A 22544-nucleotide genomic window follows, 5' to 3' on the forward strand; every position below is an offset into this window, starting at 1 on the left:
GAGGGATGGAGGCATGGACAGAGGGGACTTTTGAACATCAGCCATTTGACCTTGGGGGCCAGAGTTCAGATCCTCCAGAGGGTTGAAAAGGCTGAAACGGTATGTCACCCCTTCTCCCACCTGTCCCTGCATCCTTCATCCTGAGCTTTATGTTTAATGGGGAAAACTGAGCTCCAGGTGTTGGCCAGACCTCAGTCAATGGGAATTCCTTGTCTGAGAGCAGGTTTTTTTTTCTTTTTTTTAAATCTAGGGAATCAGGCAGCACTCTCAGCTGTATGTAGTACTGTAGTTTTCTCCTGCAAATGATCTCGAGGAAAAGCTGAATCACCTCCACTCTGAAGAGCTGCCACTTCTGGGAGGTGGAACAGAGGTCTCTTTGGAGGGGGAATACCTCCCCCAATGGTCTTGAAATATATAGTGGGGGCACCATGTACATGTCTGCTTAAAATGCACTTGGAAATATGGAGAAGGTAAAAGACAATGGTTCTTTGATCGGGGCTGGTGGTAGTGAAGACCACCTAGATGGGGATGTGATTCGGAAGGAGTCAGTTACTGGCTTTTTTCTCCCAGGGGGGCTGGCTGGGTTACCAAATTCACATGAGAAGTGAATCTCCTCAAGCTGGGGATTGGGAGATTTGGGGAGGGTGCTTAGAAATTAGAATCAGCTGCTGTTGTCATGGCTCCAGAGGTAAAATAACCCAAAAGCAAGGAGTGCAGACATAGAAATGGGATTGGAGGTGAGAGGGGCGCAGACGGGCACAAAGCCTGCTGTAGATATGGTATGAAGTGGCGTCCAGCTAAAGAAAGCAGAGTGGATGGCATGTCCATCCCTCGGGACCTGCTGGTGTGGCGGCAAAGCAGGTCAGCATTCCTGGCATCCACTGTCCACCTCATGGAAGGCCCTAGTCCAGGGGCGTGCCCGCTCCCTTTTTGTCCAGTGGTGAAAGGAGGATAGTCTTTCACAGCCTAGGAGGCAGTAGGGTCACTTGTGTCACTCCCCTGAGAAGGAAGTTGTTTCTGTTCTTTACCTAAGTCAACAGATGTCTGTCTCTTTTTGATATAAAAGGAGATGAAAGTGGTTTCAAGAAAAATCTGGTCCTACAAATAGAGCCGTGTGTCTCGCATACTTCCCCCAAACCCGCCAGTATTGCTCTCCGCTCTTATCTGTGGTCTCTTGTGGACTAAGTTCCAGAAGGACACCATTTGCACCCTTGCCTTAAAGGCATTTCGTGTCCGTCAGCCAACCCCAAGATCCATGTGAAGACACCCCTCTCAGGTTCTACCAGGTGCCCAAGCACACATCACATGCAAACACATATATGCGGTGTATGTGCACATACGTGGAGCAAGACCACAACAATACGCATATGTGTGTGCACAGAATTCTCTCCACCTGTGAACGCATGCGTGAACACAAAAGAGCAGACCATCTTCATCTTCTGTCAAGCGTGAAGATGCCAGTGGAGAAATGCCATGTCCGGTTTCGGGGTGGATCTGACGTCCCTGAGTGTATGTGGTAAACCTGAATTTGCCTTGGGTTTCCTCATATTCATTCAGGAGTGTCAGTTTCCCCTTCACTCGACGTTGGAAAGCTTTACTGCAAGCGGCTGTCTATCCACTTATGAGAAGAATGAAGTCCAACTTGTCCCTTCATCACTTTGGACGAGCTCTGGTGCTGCCCCTTTGTTTCTCAAAAGAAAACTAAGGGCAAGAGCAGGGCCAGTTACATAATTCATGGCGTCCAGTATAAAATGAAAATGTAGGGCCCCTTGTTCAAAAAACAGGAAAAATATATAAAGATACTAAAATATAAAACTTTTATAAAACTTTTTTCTTTCTCCCAGATCTTTCAAGTTGTGATTTTAAACATTTTCTGTTTAATGTGCCAAATAAAAATAAAAAACTTAAATTATTAGCTTGAATGGTACCATACATCTGTATATTGTGCAATGATTGTTTTAAAGGCAAATATAAGAACATTGAATTGATTTGCAGAATCACAGAAATTACACAACTCGCCTTTCTTAGGTGGTACACCCATATGGTTTGTTCTTACCAGCACAATGGGAACAGTGAACAAAATGAACGCAACTGCTTTTGCAGTATTTCACTTCTTACGTGCAAACGTTCTACCAGCACTGTCTGACCTCAGCTTGCTGATGAGTAAGGAAGGACTGAAAGGAAAAGGAACTATCTTCCCTTCTATGTCATCGTTTTGAGCATAGGTGGTTGGCAAATACAGGGAAGGAAAATGAGTAAGACATGATATGATAGGGGTTTTTGTCACTAGTGTTCGATAGAACCCCACTGCCTCCTTTCTGCATTCAAAGCAAGTTCTGGTTCAAAGAGCATGATCTCTCGGTACTGCCAGTGTCCCCGCTTACTTAGTCATCGGCCTACCTTTTACTTGCTTTGAGTCTCGCTGAGCTCCCGCTGAAATTCTGTACTCTTAGGGGACTGCCAACACTGCGACAGCCAGCAACGGTGACCACGCGTTGCGCGCATTATCTTTGCTACTCAGGCATTCTCCATTGTCCCACAGACTTTATGTGCAAAACCCAAGTTCAAAGCTCAAGTTATTAAGAATCTGAAGACAATGACGACAGAGTATTAAACCGAGAACGAGGCCCTTCTGAGCACAGGGCCATGTGTGACCACATAGGTCACACACCCATTCAGCCAACCTGGGCAGGAGGAGGTGAGACGTAATCCAGATCCTACACTGAGAAGCTGGCTGCTTCTTCCTTCATCAAACGAATAGTCCCACCGGCAGCAAAAAGCTTCGGCAAGCCTCCCTTTTTGATCCATTGGGATTTTCTACTCCTTTAACCAAGTCCCACGCTGTGAAAAGTCCACCACTTTTTGGTGATGGTGTCAGAGCTTTGAAGAGAGAATTCATCTGCTGATCCCTTTTGAGGTCTGCTGAGGCCTTGAGTTGGAGCCCAGGCCTTGGAAATTAAGCATCCATCCAATCCCTCCCCATCACTTTGGAGCTTGGCTCCATGAAGCAGACCTTCTGCCTGATATGTACTTAAGTTCCACCATCTACAAATGAATAATATTTAGCTTGCTTCATGAATAACTGTATTATTTAGTACTTATTTAGTTAGTTATCTCTTCCCCTGAAGTCGGCCCAGGAATCTCTTGCTCCAGGATGACAAGTTCTTAGAAATGACTTTGGCAGTAAATGCAATTGATGTTAATATGGAAGAAGTAGAACTTGAGGCTCAAAAGGTCGAGAAGAAGACAGCCCTGTATTCCTGATAGGCCCCCATGGAAAGCGAGTCTTTCCTTTCTTCATCAGCTGCCAGCTTATTCTCTAAGGAGTGAAGCTAGAGGGCACCTCAGAAATGTGAGGTGGACTGGAGTGGAAATAGGATGGCATTAAAAATGCATCCATCCTAGAGAACAAAGATAGTTCTGACCCTCCATCCTTGGTTCAGGGAGTTTAAATAAGAGTTGTGCTTTTCAGCCTTAATCTAGTTTTTCTTTACTGCCTGGTCCTGTAGGTGACAGCACCATCTTTTTGTGAAATATTTAGGTCGAACTTAAGCTTCCGAGAATACATAGAGAAAAGAGGGAAAGAAATTGCCCTTATTTATTCTTTTTATATAAGCTTTACTAGACTTGGAGGCTGCTTCAGTGAAAGCCCAGTTAGTAGATGGGAAGACCAATCAATGGAGAATTATTTACTGTTTGTGAATGAGCCTAGTACAGTGCTTGACCCATGGTGGGAGTTTAATAAGTGCTAGCTGAGTATGTCTCATTATTGTGGCAGTCTGTTATAGTGAAGAGCCATGGATTTGGCATTGAACCAGACAGATTCAGGCAACCAAGGGGATGTATGATCTTAGGTAAATGATTTAGGTTCTTTGCGACCTGCTTACCTTCCCAGGTCAATGGGAGTATTCACCTACCCCACTGAGAATGACATGAGAAGTGAGATGGCTCATCCAAAAGCACTCGAGTGCTCTACATACATGATACGTGTGTTTGTGCATTTTGTGTGTGCAGAAGCAGATGTTAATTTTTTTTTTTTTAATCCTGCCTTCCTCTTTCCCATCTTACATGGAAATAGAGGTAGACACAGGTCTCTGACAGTCTGGACTCTCAGTTTCCTGAGTACAGTATGATGGTGAATAGTTCAGACCTTGTAATCAAACAGACCTGGGTTCAAATCTTGACTTCTGTATTTGGTTGGTTATGTGACTTTTGACAAGTTTTTTAAACTCTCAAAACTTCAGTTTCTCAAAACTTGAGAGTAAGAATAGTACCTACCTCAAAAGGTTGTGATTCATGGAGTTATTTGCAAAGGGCTTGGCACAGTGCCTAGCACATACCCAGTGTCTGATGTATTACTATTATTGTTTACCGTTGTTTTTATTATTATACCTCTGGCCATTGATAGGCCCAAGAAAGCATCAGAAAAGTGACTTGGGATCATCTTCGAATGACATTTCTATTATACCATAGACCTTTCTTTCGTGGATAAATTTTCCCTTTTTTGAAGCTAGCAGAGACATTCTTAGACCTTTCCACATACACAGGGACTCCTCTTGGGAGATGCTGGGTAAAATCTATCTCCCCACTCCTTACCCTACTGAAAGCCAAAGGAACTGCTCTCCGTTGACCCTGCCAAGCCAGGGACACTCCTGGGAAACTTCCCTGGAGCTTTCACTTCAGCTTAAAGCCCATAAACCCTTTTCCCCAGTCCCCAGTCCTGAAAGAGGAGGCACCCAGGTAAGGAGGAAGGGGCCCAGTCAATGCTTAGCACTGGTCTGGACCCCAAGACTATGGGCAAGTAAATCATCTGCATTTGACTCACTGGAGCCTAAAGGCAAGACTCAAGTCTCCTCCTCTCCCCTGGGGCAGATGTTCCCAGTCCTCCTTGGGCGTTGTGAGAGTCCCTCAGTGATTCCTTGGAGGCAAGTATGACTATATGTTCTTCATCCAGAGCTTGAGTTCCAATGACCTCCTTCCTGAGTGGAGAACAGAGGAAAGTAATACCTTACCTGGTCCTCATGGCCTCATTCAAATTGGGGACGCAAAAATTTATGGAGGGTCCACCAGGTAACAGGCCGCATACTAGGTTCTGAGGATCCAGGGATAACAAAGACAGATCCTGCTTGCCACCATGACATTCGTAGTCCAGAAGGTGAAAGAGGCCTTTAGCAGCCCACAGTCTTCTTTTGGTAAGACCCTTCCCAACCCTAGGTTTTTATAAAGCCCTTGCCTGACCAATCAGTCACCGTAGACTTCCCTTCCTATTCCAAATGTATCTGTCCCATGTCCCATTCTATCAGAAACCCTTTCATCCATGAGTTTATATGAGTGTGTTCATTGGTGTGGAGGTACCAGTTGGGAAAAAACAACAGATTCCATCCACAAAGATCCAGATTTTTCGTTCCAGAGACTCTTGGTAATATTTGGTGAGGTGGCCAGGCTTTGATGGCAGTTCATCCTATTGGAAGCCCATGAGCTAACTGTTAGCGTTCATGGGTCCCAGAACTGTAGGACCTTCTCTGACCACCACATCTTGGGTACTGAGAACCACCAAGTTTTGCAGGTAGTAGCCTCAAACTAGCCTCAGTCTGGGGCAGGAGTCAGGATCCCTGCGAGCAGGATTCACTATGGGCATCATTTGTGTCAGTTTCCTTTCCTATATTGAATTCACACAGATTTGGAAAACGAATTGTTCAGGGACATGATGGAAGAGAAAAGGGAAGAGCAAAATAGCCACTCTCTCCCTGAAAATTCCTTCTTTAGCCACTTCCACCAAGGCAAGACACCTTCTCCTATTCTACATTAACCTACTGATCTATATATCTAAGCTCTCAGATTTTTAAAAGCTTAACCACCTACATCGTGTTCAGGGAATCTGATGAGCTGGGCATTTTGGGAACAGAAATCAATTAGCTCATTCCCTAACTTGGTCTGTGACCTGGGGCCAGCTGACTCTTCTTCCAGGCTTCAGTTCCCCTAAACAGATTAGAGAAATATCTCCCTTTCTTTTTCTAGATGGTAGGGTCTTGAATAGCAGTAGTCTCCCTCACCAGCAAATACTACGTTCTCTTATCTCTTCCCTCAGCGTTCAGAGACCCTGTGATCAGATATGTTGACTGAACTAGAAGTCAAACCCAGGGGTCTAGTCCAGGCTTTGCTGCCCTAACCCAGTGAATGTAGGTGATTCACTTGGCCTCATCCTAAAACAAGGGGGTCAGAGTTAACCGTCCCCACAGTGTGTGCAATCTCATGACTGTTGCATACAGCAAGCTGAATAATTCTTGTCCTTAAGGAGCTCCTAAGGTGCTTGGAGGAGTGGACATGTTTGAGGTGAAGGTATTGTTATCACTGTTTTCACAGTCTTCTTCCATGGCCCTGGGAGGGAGTGGTCAGTGTTGCTCAGGCCTCAGACAACAGGGTCCTCTGGGCCCATTAATCCCTGATGTCCACATTCCATAGATTATCCACAGCAAGCACAACATCAGACTGAATAAGGATTCCTTTTGATTCAGGGCCCGTATATAGGCCCAGCGTGAGAGAACCTTGGTGATTCTATCATCAAGAGGAAAGACTCTAGTGTAGGACTCAGGGCAGGAGCCAGACAGCCTGGATGAAAGTCATGCCTACTTAAATAGCTGCGAGACCTCAGACAAGTCCAGTAATATCTATTTTCTCATCTGTAAGATAGGAACAATAATAGTACCTGCCTCCTAGGCTTACGATGAGGAATAAATTAATACATATAAAGTGCTTCAGACACTGCCTGGTGTACGACAAGTGCTCATTAGGTGCTTGCTATCATTATGAGTGTTTCCCCATTCTGAAGGCATTTCTGTCCCTAATGTCCACCCTTCTGGGTCCCTCTTGGGAGACTGCCATGTGTTTGCAGGGGATTTCAAGAAAAACATACTCTGTAACTAGTTTGGCTCTGGAGGGCTGTAAGAAGGATGCAGATGGAACAAGTTGCAGCGTGATGCAGGCAGGTCCCTGCTGAGAGCTTGGTGTATCCCTGTAGGACCTGGAAGTAAAATGGCCCACAAATCCCTAGTCAGAAGGAACTCCTCAAAGTTATGAGCCCCAGACCCCATCAACACATTAGTAATTCTCCTGAGTTACAATCCAGACCAAAGTTGTGTTTGATTTGTAACCGAACATCCCATTTTGAACCAATTGGAACCTATATATTTGCCAATACTGGTGGCCCAGAGCAGCAAGTACTCTATGAATCAAAACATTTGGTGTCAGCCCCAGAGATGAGGAGATGCGAGGACAGGCCTGGGTGTGAGTCCTCTATTCTTCCCGTCGCCAGTGGTTCCCTGCCTCTTTATGGCAGTAGCTCCTTCATTTTTTTCCCTCCTTCTCACTGGACAGCTTTTTTCTCTCGACTTCAGGTAGTGAAGGAGCAGTTAAGCTCCTGGGGTGATTGAAGGCAGGGTCCTTGTCATTTACAGTTAAGGAAAAGTGCCACCTGTGATGTTAGCTGTGCAGCCTCTGCCTTCCCTACCTGGTCCAATCCCTTATGTCAAAGGAGCCATCACTGACTGTTACCCAAAGGTGGGTGAACAGAGCCCAGAAAAGTTACGAATCAGGGTAGATGGAGTCAGAACTTGAGAGCTGTTGATAAAATCCATTACCTACCTTCCTCCCCGCCTCCCCCGATTATTTTTAATGGCAGTTCCCAAAGTCTTTTCTTTTCAGGTAGGAGACCTAAAGAATTCTACTCTTGAATTAGGTCCCCAGCTGTCAGTCTTCTAGTTCATTCCCAAATTATGAAAGCCCAATGCATTTTTCAAAGATGTAATGAGTCCCTTTTGTTTACCCTTGGCTGGGTGTCTGAGGGATTATCTTAGGGAGGGAAAAGATGGCAAACTGCTTCATCCGATGGTAATTTTTCCTCCTGAGACAGGTCGTATTTGCCCTGTGAAAATGAGACAATGGAACGAGAAGGAATATCAGGTGTTTCCACGGTCCTGGTTGGGACTTAACAAGGTATGTCCCACTCCCCAGGTTCCCCTTACCCTTGGAAACTTCTGCTAATGCTGAAGGGAACTCCATTATTGATTGTGTGTTCTGGAGAACCCAGTTAGAGCCTGGATTGGGGCTGTTCTGTATTTCAGAATACCAACTAATACACTTAGCAGCTTTTTGACTTAGGGCAGGTTATTTAGCCTCTCCAAGCTCTGCCTTTTCAACTTGAAAATGGAAATTGTAATAGGAACAGTTTCATTGAGTTGCTGTAAATACTGAATGGAATAATGTGTACTATACATACCTCTTAGCACAGTACCTGAGGTTAGTAAATACTCAAATACCAGCTATTGTTACTCTTGCTGTCACGCCAGCCGAAGATGGGGGAGAGGCACTCTTATATGTTTTTAACTTTTCTGGATGGCAAGACTTCCCCTTATTCTGGGTTCCTCCTGAGCTATGTATCCTCTTGTAAGTAGGTGAGGCACAGAGCCCCTTGGATGCCCTAAAAGAAACGAGGCCACTGTTAATCAAAATCAAACTATGAGCACATGTTAATTATAAGAAAGACTGGAAAGATCTACCATCTCTTGAGGCTCCTACTATTGCATTGATTAACTATGAACCAGAAAAATAAGTACGAGAAAAAAAGGTTTGTGTTACTTGGTTGACCTGAGGAATATGAGAAGCGAAGGAACTGTGGAAAAGCTTGGCTCAGAGCCTCAATAGTCCATCTTGCCACCTCTTGTCAGCCATTTTAGGTCCTTCATCTGAGAAAGAGCCCATGTCCATCCTTTGGTTTCTCAGATGCTTGCGTTTAAAGGCTCCTAAGAGCAGGCAAGGACTATTTCCTTTACTCTGCTGCTAACAGTATCCAGGCTCCATGACTGCCTTATCTCAAGCTTGTAATAAAGATCCTTTCAGTGACGACGAATCGAGATATTTGTGGGGAGAGGACGACTACAAAGCTAAAGCATATTCAAAATTCCAAGGGCCAAAGTGGAAGCTTCAAAGCCTCAGCCCCAGATCTCCTGGGATCAGCCCCATGTGGGAACTACCCTTTTTGTTCCAAGTTGCAACCAGAGCCCAAGAGTTGACCCTCGGCATGGGACTCAAGCTATCTCTAAAGTTCAAGAACCCCTGGGTTCTCTGAAAGCTGGACTGGGTCCAGGTCTTTTGCTGAGGGCTCTAGTTTTCTGGTAGAGAAAAAGTCCGTGGTTTCTGGACAGAGATTGGTTTTAAAGAGAAATAAAGGAAATGTGGACCAGAGAAGAGAAGTTTTACTCAGGAGCTCCCTCTACTGGCTCTTTGATAGAAATTCCAAAGGACTCATTCTGCCCTGCCCTGTGGGTATGGCTTTGAGGCATTTGAGTACCTTGGTGCCTTGAACCAAGGAGAAAATAAGGTCTCCTGAGGCACCAAGGAAGATGCAACTCCAGAGGTGGGTTTCTTCTGCCTCCTTCATAATTTCATCTAACATTTATTGGGTGCCAACACAGTGCTAAGCATCTTACTAGCATGTGGCATGGTTTTACAAATGAGGTAGCCAGTACCTGGAGAGATTAACGTCCTGGTGTCACCAGAGACTAGCAGACCACTTCAGGGGCCCTCATTGTTCTTAGAATTCTCCTGAGAGAACTCAAGAGAAGCAAGTCCCAAGGGACAACATGAAATGGGAAGTGAAACTTATTCCCATCACCTAACATCCGAGCTTTGACAATTAAGTTCGCAAATTGTTGCAACGATTTTGCTAACCTTTTTTGATATCAGAATGATTATTCATTATGAATTTGTACCAACTGGACAAACAGTTAACCAAGTTTACTATTTGGAAGTGCTGAAAAGGCTGCATGAAAAAGTTAGACGACCTGAACTTTTCTCCAACAAAATTAATGGCTCTTGCATCACGACAATGCACCAGCTCACATGGCACTGTCTGTGAGGGAGTTTTCAGCCAGTAAACAAATAGCTGTATTGGAACAACCTCCCTACTCACCTGATCTGGCCCCCAATGACTTCTTTCTTTACCTGAAGATAAAGGAAATATTGAAAGGAAGACATTTTGATGACATTCAAGACATCAAGGGTAACATGACGACAGCTCTGATGCCATTTCAGAAAAAGAGTTCCAAAATTGCTTTGAAGGGTGGACTAGGCTGGCGTTGGTGCATAGCTTCCCAAGAGGAGTACTTCGAAGGTGACCATAGTAATATTCAGCAATGAGGTGTGCAGCACTTTTTCTAGGATGAGTTCGTGAACTGAATTGTCAGATCTTTGCAAGTAGGTTGTGCTGGCTTTGGGATTGCTCCATAAACTTCCTGGGGCCTAGAACATTTCAACCTTGCTTTTTAAAAAAAGCTAGCCCATGAGGCAATTAATTCCATGGCAGTGCTTGTCCAATCTGTGCTCTCACTGTGATGCTCAGACTGAAGAAAGCGTAACCAGCACAGCAGTGACTAAGAAGAATTTCCATTACAGAGGTGAGGCCTTGTTTAAATTTGTGCAACATGTTCACACATATGTTTTTAAAATTAAAATCCTGTGAGGTAGGTAGGACAGGTAGCAGTGCACCGCATTTATATGTTGGGAATTTAGGATGTTGAGGGACATGTTCCAGATTTGGGGTTGGAGCAAATGGCAGAGTCAAGACCAGAATCTTACTCTCAGATTACCTTCTGACTTTTTGCTTGGTGTTAGTTGAAACCGAGGTGTAGACTGGGCCTTTTAACTGCAGAAAATAAAGATGGTGAAACCACCTCCTCGATTTGTATACAGATCTTGTTCTGAGTCACTCCTTTCTGTTTCAGGTTGGTTCATAATTGAATTCCCTTGATATTGAGTCATTTGGGAATTAGGAATTACACAAACTACTTATCTTTTTAAGGTTGGTCTCTCACCAGCCCACATTTTAAAGGCAACTAGGTCCCTGGGAGAATCCCAAGTACTATTTAAACTCTCCTATACCATGCAAAGATTTCCGTTTCATGCAGGAGACCCTCAAAGCATTTCCACATTGGTTCTTCCTGGGAATGTCAGATATGGGCAAGTCACAGGATTCCCTGTCCTACTTGGGTTGAGTACTGGTCTCCAATTTCACTGCTGTGTCTCTGTCTATACAATGGGACAGCAGCCACACTTAATACCACCTAGCACGCCCCTACCCTGACAGAGGACCTCCTACTAGCTTCCCCTGCCCCTACAGGCAGACTGATATCACAACGGGATCAGAATGGTACCTGCAGACAGTACCACAGCAGATGTAAGAGCAGACTTTCTGCAGCCCTCCTGGGCTATTGGGCTGTCAATGTCCTAAACAGAGTGGTTGAGTTAAAAATATTTGTCCATGATGTAACCTCCTGGCCTTCAGCTGCCAGTGGAAGCAGCTCTCTCTCTGGTTTGACTTGTTAATACCACAAACTCTACTTTGCCAGAAATGTGACTTCTTGATGAATAGTTGGTCCAGATCTGCCAATTTGGAATGAACTTGTATTTGGCCACCTGCTGGAAGGCTGAGCATCTCTTTACCTAACTGCAGCCATGTGTATCTTCCCCTCGTGTCCCTGACACCCCTAGGGAAGCCAAAATGATACCACTGAAAAGGGGAGGGAACAGCCTGGAACTGGATGCTCACAGGGAACTGTAAGTGATAGAATGTAGATTGCTGACACCATATCCCTTTCATTCTTACTTGTTGTAGGATCGCCAATGACCAAGGAGGAGACCAGATGAGTTTTCAAAGCAGTCCTCAAACACCCAGGACACACCTCATCCTTTGCCTCGTGCTTTCTGCAATGTTGCTGCTCACGTTCATTTTCCTATTAACCCTTGCCATAATTACCCCTTCCTGATCACCATCCTTCCTCCATTCACTACCCACTGAGCTCTTTCTCCGAGGTGACCCTGTCATGGGCAGTGGCTTTGCTCTCTGTTTGGCAGGTTCCCCTCTCAGTTACATCCAGGTGGCTAACATTAGTTTCCCTCTCTTCTACCCGTCTCATGCCAGACTCAGCCCAACACTCAGCCCCCAGGTCAGGAAAATGACAGCAAATCCTACCTTTTCCAAAATGAAGTCGCAAGACTCTCTGCCAGAACAGTCATACTCAATGCAGGTACCCAAGGTGTCTGAGTGTGATATAATTGAAACCAGATGAAAAGACCAGAAATCCCTTAATCCCAGTCAGATACAGTGAAAGAGCTTACTCATGACTGTTCAGAGTGATTGAGAATGTGGGGGTAGGGAGGTGAGAAAGAGAAAGAGCCTCAGAATTAGATTGCCCCTGAACATAGGATGGAATCATCTAGATTTTTTCCTCCAGGTAAATTTGCATTTCATTCTACCACATTGCAATGGCTTCACTCTAGACATTTTCATTTGAGACCCAAGGTTTTTCTTCATGGTTTCTGAGCCACAGGTTCCTGGATGGTGAGGTAAGTGACATTTGTCAGCACTGTCTACAGTGATTTATGGTGATCTCAGACACGCAGTGCTGATGAGCCAGACCGACCCTGTTAGGATGTATGATTTGTCCTCTATTGGTTCCTACTGACCTTAATGGCCTTCGGTGACCCCCAGCCCAGCCATGGGTGTTAGTCCAGCCTCACAATGTCAATCTAGACATCTAGGAAACAAAAACAGCAGGATTAACCAAGTAAGACTTGTTGAGGTCATAGTGCTCTCTTTCTCAAAGACCATCGCTATAAAACATGTGGTTCTCAGAAAACCCACTATACCCAGGAAGTGTATTTTCTCTCCCCGACTTTTATTTCCACTTTTAGGGGTAAGCTAGAACTAATGGAAGATGCCAGGTTTTCATATGTGAGCTGAAGGTCTCTCTTCTCATGACAAGATTCAGACCCAATTTGTTATGTTAACTCATAGCCTTGCCACTAAGAACAAAACAAAAAACAAACAAACAAACAAACAAACCTGGCCAACCCAGCAGATAGATTAGTCCGTTCTTCTTTTCCACAGCCTGTATTTATTGGACTAGGAATTAAAGAAATGGCAGTACCCATGTTTTACTGTTGGCCTATGAGATATAGAGATCCAAGTCTAGTAGACCAGTCCCTACTTTCAGGGCTGTTTTAATAGTGAAAAGATAACAGCTAATTCAGACCGACTAGATCCTTCCCCATGAATTTGTGATTGGGCTCTCTCTCTGCCCACTGAAGTCAAGTGGGGTAGACAACTGTCCAGCAACCACAAGATTAAGGCCAAACTCATGTAGGTGTCTTGAAACACCCTTAGATTGTTCTTTTCTCCCCAGGGTCCATGCTTTTCAAGCTCTGATCCTTTTCTGTTTAGTGCTTGCTAAACTAAAACACGCTGGCATCCTGAGCCCCACCCCACCCCCTCAACCTCTGTCCCCTATCATGTGCTTGCTCTGGCTTCCTTGTCTTTGCTTAGATCCTCACCATGAAACCCACTCTAGATATTCCTGGGTGGCCCCCTAAGTCCCTATTCTCTCAAATGTGGCTTCCGTTGGCAAGGCATGGGGAAACCTGTTATCTGGCTCTCCAAGGTGTTCAGCAGTTAGAGTGGTGTAGGGAGGGCATTTGAAAGAACTTGCTCCTTTGTAACAGATGTGTACAAAGGGAAGACTTTGCCTTAACTGTTCTGAAGTTGAAAGCTATGGTTGCTTTCAGGTAACCAGACTTGAGAGTTGAGACTGTTGAGTGCTGATGGCAACCAAAAAGGAGGGTGATGGAATTCTAGTCACTTTTCTCCAGCATGCAAGGGGTCCTCAAACCTCCAAATATGCTGGCTTGTAAGAAGTGTTTCCCAAGGCTGAATGTACCTCCTGATCAGGGTAAGTGATGGAAACATGTTATTTAACAGGGCAAGGGGATCATGGAATAGCTTGTATTATACATGCTGTGACTCAACTCCCCCACTGTGCTAATGGCTGAGCTTCTAAAGTTTTCAGAATCAAGAAAATGATCAGAGATGCCAGTTTCTAAAGGAGTGAAGGAGTACTCAGATGACTTGCCAAACCAAATTTGGATTTGCTGCTGTTCTCACCTTAAGACAGCTTTCTTGGAAGACTGGACTGGGGAGTTCCTAACTCCTCCTTAGTGCTACCAAAGGGGTTTCCTCAATGGACATGAAAACATAGCTGGTTGGGTGTAGCAGTCTGAATGGGCATAAAGTTTGCTGCTTATTCACTCTACACTGGCTGACTTCAGACAAATCCTTTGAGTTTTAGATGAGCTGGGGGCTTTTCTTGATAGAGGATGGAGGGTGTCTCTTCTCGGGCAGATAGCATTGTGATGGAGCCGGTGGTGGGGTGGGTGATGGTGTCTACTGGCTAAAGGACTCCTTAGGAGGAATACATTGGTTTCATTATTCAGGTCACTACTGAGAAAGTCGCAGACGTCTCGAATTCCAAATGAGGGAGCCTAGAACTGTAATACATAAGACCAGATATAGGAATAAAGACAACATGATAAGAGAGGTATGGGCATAAATGTTGGAGCCATACAGACATGCACTTGATTGGATCCCTAATTGTACAACCTCAAGCTCTAAGACTTTTGGACAAGTCATTTAAGCTACCTAGTCTCCACTTCTTTAGCTTTAAAATGGGGAAAATAATAACTACTATTTTTGAAGTGATTTCTGTGCTTTACAATCCAATGAGGTAGGTAACATCATGACACCCATAGCACTGCCTTAAGTATTATATCAGATGTATGTAAAAGCGCCTGGTACAGTGTCTGACACATAGTAGGTATTCAGAAACTATTGGTGTCTTCTCCGACTCCATCCCTTACTGAGGCCAAAATAGTTCTTCCTGATGGAGACAACTTCAGGCAAAGAGGGATCTCTTTCCTCGACTTCTTCCTTGGTCAACTATTGGTTGATTTCCTGGGAGCTGAGGTGTTTTTGTTGTTGTTGTTGTTGTTGTTTGTTTTTCCCTCCTCCAAACCCAGTACTTTACCTACTGGCATTTTTCTTGGTGCTTGGAGAAGAGACAAGAGACACAGGCGGGACATTTCTGGGCTTCATTGACCCTGAAAGAGAGGAGACTTAGTTCTTTTCAAGGGCTTTGTGACAGCAGCCTATCACCCACAGACTCCCTGGGGGAGTATTAAGAGAAACTAGTCTTCATGCTTGGGATGCCAAGGAATGGGTTGGCAGTGCACAAGGCAGTTTTCATTTTGGACAGGTTCCATGTCAGTCTATTTTCCCTGGGTCCTTAGTTTGACTGCTCTGACAGGAATTGGGCACCACAGCCCTTAGCAAAGAATGGCAGGACAGCTCGGGAAGCCAAGGTCACCAGCTCCAATCCAGGAATACACCAGAGGACCTGACCGATGTGTAAGGAAAATGGAGCTGCTGAGCCTCCGGAGGCTTAACTTTCTGCAAATGTTTCTGCTGAGCTTCCTCCTCCCCACCCCAGCATCTAACCTGTCAGTTTGATTACAGTCGCCACATAGGGACAAGGCAGAGGCACGCCCTCTTCTGGAGGGGCGAGGATCAGAGACCCTGAGTCCAAGGTTAGATTAGTATAATTTTGGTTGCTGCCCTCAAAGTTTTGAGATGTAGAGTCTGAGCCCATTTCTTGTATTTTCAACTCTACTTCATTTGTTAGGGTTAGATTCAGGGTTTGCTGGAAGCTGTTAGGGGACCCCCAAAGTGGTCTTAAATGAATCTGCCTGGATCTCAACACCAGACACAATAGCACCCAACCACCATAGAAAGCACAGAAATAGAAAACAAGTCACATTATTCTAAATTGTCTCTTCTATATATATAGTTTATATACAAATGTATGGTTTCTGTGAATGTGAATTCATGCTTACCTATACCTAGTCTCATATCTCTAAAAATATTCTACTCTGCCTTTAAAAACATGTTTAGCTTGACATTGTCATTAATCCAAGAAGACGTCATTGAAACGCTGTCGAAACGTGATGGGAAAGCTTTCCTGTCTGTCGGGCCACATCTGATGATCCCAAGTGATAAGCCATCTTCAGTGGAAGAACCAGGGCCACCTACCTCTCACTGATATTTCTTCTGACTGACGGCACACCTCCCCACTGCAGCAACTTTCTCACATGCATACATGCATGCATTCATGGAGCTAAAAATAAATAGCTGCTGATGGGCTGCCAGAGGGTGTCCTTCCAGCTGAGCCGCTGTCCTCTGTCTCCCTTTAGTGGGCAAGGCTGAAGCCACAGACAGGAGCTGAGGGTACAGGACGGGCTTAAGGTTAACCCAGAATCTCCAAGGCAAGTTACAAAGGATAGGAGTGCCTAAGGAGGAAGATGAAAGGGTATTAAAAATCACACTGATTAAATATTAACCCTCATGATCGCTGTCTCTCCCAGGCTTTGTGCCCCAAATCCTAGTGGTAACCTCTGGAAAATTGTTTATTGGCATCAAGGAAAACCATTGTCAAGGAAAGCTGATAATTAGGATTAGTAAAAGAGACAAACCATGCATCAAGCCATGACTGTAAATAGCTCTCTGCTTCCCCCTCATCCTTCAGGGCAGAGGTTATATGAGGTGGATGTGGAAGGCTGTGTAGATTTGGGGAGCGTAATCTCTGTGCATGTGATTTTGTTCAGACCTTCCAATCTGCAAGAATTCTTCCCACCTCCATCACTCTACCAATCAATAAACTCTTTGTCATGCTGAGGTGTAGCATGTCCTCTGCTGAAAACCTCAGATTCAGATACAACACACCAAGACACTTACATTCACACACCTTTTGTCACCCTCATGAAACAAGCTCCATTCAGATTGGTTTAAAAATAGCTCTAATGCATTGAGCTCATTTTTCAGGGGCATTATTTTAAAAAGAAAAAAGATACCCTGGTCTTTGAAAGGGAAAAAAAAGAGTACACTGTCACCTAGTCTTAAAAAGTACCGCTAATGTCTCTGGAGACTTAAGTATTTGCAGTCTCTGTTGAATTTTCTCCTCTACTATTCAACGAAAGTTGTTTATTCGCTAAATATCCTGCTATCTGGGTATTTATAGAGGTGGGTGTCCTTTTCAGGTGGTCAGGAGAGGAAAAAGCTGCAGCAAGCCCCGTTCTGTCCCTCCTCTGTACACCCTCCCCCGCCCCCCCCCCCCCCCCCCCCCGCCAGCAACTGACTCCTTGAGGCAGGTGGATTTATGAACCCTATTCCCCTCCCACACACACACAGGGCAGCCCCTAAACGCCGCTGGCCACTTGCAAAGTGCTGTGTGTATATGTTTAATTGTAGGTTTATTTGTTCCTGCTCTGGGAGTCTATCTGTCTGTAACTCGGATGATTGCTCTCTGGGAAGCTGTAGCTGGCTGATTCCGTGGGAGACCAAGCAGGATGCGTGGGCGCAGGAAACAGAAGAGGGGAAAGGAGGGAGCGAGAAAAAGGGAGCAGGGGAGAGAGCGGGAGCCGTAGAATCTGCTATTTGCGTCACTCGAGGAACCGGGGCTATCAGCCCGACAAACACACAGAATTAATCTGTTTCTGCTACAGCGGCCAGTTGCGAAAGGGCGGGGAAAGGACGTTTGCGCGAATCTGTGAGGAGCCGAGTTTGCACTGGGCGGCGGAGGCCGTTTGGGAAAGGGGCTGTCCTGCTGGGCACGCCCTCGGGGCCCCGCACGCCCAGTGCAGACGAGGCTGCAGCCTCCTCTGCAGCTGCCCAGCCCTAGCCTGGGGTGGCGCCCGCCTCGGCCGCCTCGCCTGCTTAGTGGCTGCGCCGAACACAAAGCTCTGTCTCCGAGCAGAAGCCTTTTCCCGGCTGAAGCAGACCCACCAAAGAGGAGAATCTGCACGTGACGTCAGTAGCTGATGACTGACGCAGGCTGGCAAAGGAGACTCAAGGCGGCTGCTCTGCACTGCCTTCATGAGTCTATTTTCTCCAGCCCCCTCGTAGTGAATTACTAGAACGCAACACACACACACACACACACACACACACACACACACACACACACACACACAGCTTTCAAAACATACATTTCCAAAGGCGGTGTGTTGCAAACACAGCGCGATTTTGCAAAGCATGGGTGGGAAACGTGGGAAGGGTACCGAAGATTCTGCCCCCCCACCCCCGACATTTGGGAATCTCCATCGTGGATAGCATTAGACTCTAGAGCTTTCTTGGGAAGCCCCTCTGGGAAAGAGGCCTAAGCACCACCACCCCTTCCCCATCATGTAGGGAATCCGGTCAATGGAGGCATGGAGCTCTAAAAGAATACAACCACTCCAAAGCCTTCTGCTCGGGGAGACTGCGAAGAGCTTGCAACAGGCAGAGGCAGACGGGAGTTAATGGGAGGGAGGGAGAATATAAGAAATATTTAGGTATTTTCCTGCTTTGAAAAACATCATCTGCAGTAATGCAAGTGAGGCTGATGGTGCAGAAAAAAGTGAGGAGGGGGCGCTTAATGCACATTTAATGTTTTGGACGTAACGTTCCAGCGAAATGCCTTTGTGTGTGGAGGTTTTTTCAGTACTTGCTAAAAATAGCATCAGGGTTTGATCGTGTTCCAGAAATAGACCGAGGGCTGCATTGGGATAAAAAGCCAGCGCGGGTGGAAGAAAATCTGGACATCACCGCATCCCCCCTCCCCACTATGTCTGGAAATTAATTGTTGGATTTTTCCTCTCCTCTTCTGTCTCCTCTCTTTCCACTTTCTCTTCCCTCCCCCTACGTTTCTCTTTCTCTCTCTTAAGGAGTTCCCGTTTGGGTAAGTAATATTATGTCATGTGCATGCCGCAGATTGTGAGTATGAGCTGAGGCTTACTTTATGCATGATCTGAGGTTCTTTTTGGCTGCCTTTTTACCCCTTTCTAAAGAGGAGGGTGGGACTGAGTAGAGGGTGAGGGGTATAGCTGTGTGTGTGCATAATGAATTTTGGGATGCATGCAAAGGAACTGAAAGAGGAAATTCTTGCAGAACCGGGAATCACCCTTACGAATCTCTGAATCAATAGCTGCTGCAACTCCTTTTCTCTTTATGGGTCGGCGCTGTTGAGCCCGGTTCTCCCTACTGTCCCCCTCCCCTCCGCATTTTCTCTGTCTTAAAGGGTGCCCAGATACGACTTAATGGACCATCTCTCTGCTAGATTAATGGAGACGATGCGATATAGATTAAAATTGCATGGATGGGGCTGGGAGGTAAAGGGCGGGGGGGAATCCCTATTTCTTTAACAAACTTCCCTGTGCGCTCCGGTTGGGGAGCCGGAGAACCGCGACCCTGGTCCCGGCCGGCCCAGGACGCGGTAGCTGTCCATGGAAGGCAGGTGCTGAAAATTCCTTCGTCCTCAGCGAGTTCAGCTCTGAGCGCCAGGGGGCGGGATTGGTGCCAGCTGCGGATAGCCCCGCCCTGGATGCAGAAGGAGGATGCGGAGAGGAGGGGGTTAAGGATGTTCAAAGGGGATAGTCGTGACTTCGGTGAGAGCTTTGGGGAAAAGGAGGGGTGAGTGGGAAGGGAAGGAAAAAAATTTTAGGAGGGGGAGCAAAGTGTTAGATTTGAGGATGAGCCAAGGCCCAGAGCTCCAGGAACCGAGAGCTGTGCCTCACTGGCTTTCTCCGCAGAGGCCAGGCACTATCTGGGTCTCCATTCCCAGGCGCCCGCACCTTCCCGCCAGTGGGTTTGAAAGATTTCTCTCCCGTGATGGTGACTCTCTAAGAAGCTATAGGTTGCTTTATTCGGACTCTCGTCCCCTCCCACTTCATGCCCCCCCCCCCCGACGCTCCCACATTCTGCAATTCTTGTGAGGTGTGTAAGGATGTGTCTGTGCATTATGGCTTTTTTCTCACTATTCACCCTTCGTGTCCTAGTCAGAGGAGCCCCAAATGAGTTGGTGGTGGAAAGATTGAATTAGAGGCCAAGGCACAGGAGTTTTTGGTACGATGCACAGAGAATCCAGGCTTGGGAACACCGCAGGGCGCCTTAATACCAAAAGCCAAAGGGTTTCTGAAAACCGGCTCCGAGGGAAACTGGGGATTGGGGAGGGGGGGGAGTTCTACTCCTAGTTGCCAAATGTTATTAAGGAAACTATCAGCTTCCTGGGATTATGGGCTCGACCTAGAGTGAGATTCACTGCAATTAGCTCCAGTCATTTTGACCAAACCTGTAGCCAGACAGGTGAGGAAGGAGGAAGGTTATCAGAGGCCAGAGAGGGGATGGCTATCATGAGCACACAAAGACATTTATACTGATTAACTCCCCATAGAGGAATAATAAAATTTCATCCTCAAACTGGCCCATAAGGGTGGGCTGTAGATGGTGAGGGAAATGAGGCAATCTTAAGGACCTGCAGTAAGCTTACATGCATGCAGAGATATTTTCTATGTAAGTAAAAAATAATAATAAACTCGGGAAGGTGAGGTTAAATATCTGACGAGGCTAGCCTTCAGGCGAAAACGAAGAGCCCGGGTACTTTTTGTTCCCTCTGCCCCATCCTAAATCCAGCAACAGCCTCTGGTTTTAGTGACCTGACCCCCATGCAGGGCATCCGAGGCGCAGTCCTGGGAGTAGGGGGGAAGGAGGATGGGTCGCATTATTTTTAGCTCAGAAGCAGTCCCTCTCTGGGAAGATTCCCTGGCTGAAACAGAGTATTCCTCAACTCATAATAGTAACAGGGGCTGTTACTGGTATTGTGGGGAATAACACAAATAACGCTGCATCCCACACTGTCTTGACAATTCAGCTCAAACCAAAGCTGCTCGCAGCCTCTCGGCCCACCCCTCGGCCTCTTCGTCATTCATCCGAACCTATTCCTTCCCTTTCCCAAGCCTCTCCCCTCTCTGCTCCGCAAGTTGCGTGGTTGTGTTTACAAATTCTGCCACATTTGCAGAGGATACAAATGGGGATGGGGTGGGTGGGGGGAGTGGTCGGGCCGGGAGGGGTGGTAGCACAATAAAACACATGCACTACGTGGAGTGGTGGTGGGGTGGGGGGTTGTCCAAGAGTCAATAAGGGGGAGGGGAGAAAGCCTTATGACCTCATTTCGCCCCCCATCGTCCCCTCTTCCCCCCATCGCTTGATACAATGCACAAGTTTACCCCCGAACTAGAAACTATTAAATAATTCAATGGTAGCGGTGTAATTTTGGTTGGAACCAGCACGGATTCCCAAGTCGTGACTGCAAAAAGTGAGTAATGCGCGCTGGCTGCGTCATGGCTCTAGTCACAGTTCATTCCGAACTGAGAAGGAATCGTGACTTCGCCTGGAAACGTCCCCTACTTGGGAGACTTGAGGGGGGGCACTAAGTCTGGGGGGACGGGTGTGCGGGGGAAAGACCTATCCAATGAAAACCGCTGCCAGGGGGGGCATTTGAACTCCGCCGCTCGCTGCCTCGCTCTCCCGTCGCTGCCCGGTGCACCTCTCTCCCCCTTCCAGCCGGCGCGCTCGCTGGCGCGCACGCTCGCTCTGTCCGCGACCCGACGAGTCCTCAACAAGTTGGAGCAAGGCAGGAACGCAGGGGTTAAGCTCGGAAAGCCGCAATTACCAAGATCGTGACCCTCCCACACAGTACAGTAACTTATATACTTACCTGGAAGAGTCTGCTTTGCCGCTGGACAAATGCCCGTGGGGGCGGGGAGGGGCGCGAGAAGAGCGGGCCGGTTGGAGAGGGGTTCCTTTAAGCTGGCTGCAGTGCGGACGGGACCAGAGCGCTCCAGGGGCCTCCGGACCGAGGTAAGGAGAACGGGGTTTGTGCACTGGTCGGCCGGTGGTCGGCAGGCTCACTGGTCCTCTGAGCAGAACTTTTTTTTTCCCAGTTGCCCAGCGCCGCGGCGGCGGCGGGCGCGGCCTGTGGAGCCCCCTTTGGCGCCGCGGGCGCGCAGACGCTCGGAGGGTGTGTGCGTGCGTCTATCACTCTCCCAGCTGAAGGGAGGCGGTGGGTGGGTCGCAGAGCTGCGGGAGGGTGATGGATGGGCAGAGGGGTGGGTCGACATTGACTTGGAGACAGTGACTACTTCATGTAGCTATCTTTTCTCCGGGCGTGCTGGGCAAGAGTGTGTGTGTGCGCCCGCCCCTGTCCGCACGTCGATTCCAAGGAGGCAAGGAACAAATATGGCAACTCCACACCCCCCCCCCCCGCAAGTTCTTGCAGTGTTTGCAGCATCCCACCCTAGTTGTGTTTTTACCCACTGGGCGTGTACTGCTGGGGAGGGAGGCGGTCAGAACGTTCTTTTGCCTACCCCATTCTCGGACACTGTTGTGACGAGGGTGGGGGGGAGACAAGAGAGGCCATTGGGAAGGGTGGTGCTGCCCTGGGAAGTAGGAGTACAACCTCGCAAAGTTTTGAGTGAATAGGATAGCGGAGGGGGCCTAGAGGGAGAGAGGGAAGAGGAAAGGAGGGTGAACGAAGGAAAAAGATTTTTCTCCTCCTCCTACCCTAGTCTCCCGTCGTCTCCCCTCTCCTTCCCCCTGCAGATGCTGGAATCTCCCGTGGTTGTGGGAGGCGGAGGTCTGTGAGGGGCTCGCGCCTTGCGCCTTGTTGTTCCCCCGCAACATTCTGCAGAATGGGTAGGGAGTGGGGGGAGGGGCTGCAGCAATGAAAGGGCACCTGAGGCGAGTGGGCCGTTAGACACCCAATATCTTGACGGCTTTGGGAAAGGGTGTT

At 47.1% G+C, this 22544-nt stretch overlaps 1 protein-coding gene and 1 long non-coding RNA gene across 7 annotated transcripts in view; one reads left to right on the plus strand and one right to left on the minus strand.

Moving 5' to 3' along the window:
* Positions 1–22544, plus strand: part of LOC109455119 (uncharacterized) — a 103250-nt gene that overhangs the window by 1564 nt on the left and 79142 nt on the right. For 3 of the 5 annotated variants that reach the window (XM_088789525.1, XM_088789524.1, XM_088789523.1), the window contains exon 1: positions 21496–21613. The exons of 1 other annotated variant lie outside the window; for it this stretch is intronic. In XM_088789525.1, coding sequence (XP_088645651.1) covers positions 21500–21613 — 114 coding nt within the window. In that variant the 5' untranslated portion in view covers positions 21496–21499. Of the gene's footprint in view, positions 1–18642; positions 18657–21495; positions 21614–22544 lie in introns of those variants that run through there. One more of the 5 variants, XR_002138570.3, reaches the window with a different exon arrangement.
* LOC141572261 (uncharacterized) lies at positions 1732–21604 on the minus strand. 2 transcript variants are annotated; one of them, XR_016018354.1, is made up of 5 exons: positions 21471–21604; positions 15974–16230; positions 12520–14985; positions 8276–8476; positions 1732–7921 (listed from the first exon to the last, which is right to left on the minus strand). It is a non-coding gene; the product is annotated as an uncharacterized LOC141572261 (long non-coding RNA). The 2 variants fall into 2 exon arrangements; XR_016018355.1 differs by having other exon boundaries at positions 15974–16162; positions 21471–21586.

Source organism: Rhinolophus sinicus, chromosome 14 (assembly GCF_057876585.1).
Source record: "Rhinolophus sinicus isolate RSI-liver-muscle chromosome 14, RSI-T2T, whole genome shotgun sequence".
Taxonomy (NCBI): Eukaryota; Metazoa; Chordata; class Mammalia; order Chiroptera; family Rhinolophidae; genus Rhinolophus; species Rhinolophus sinicus.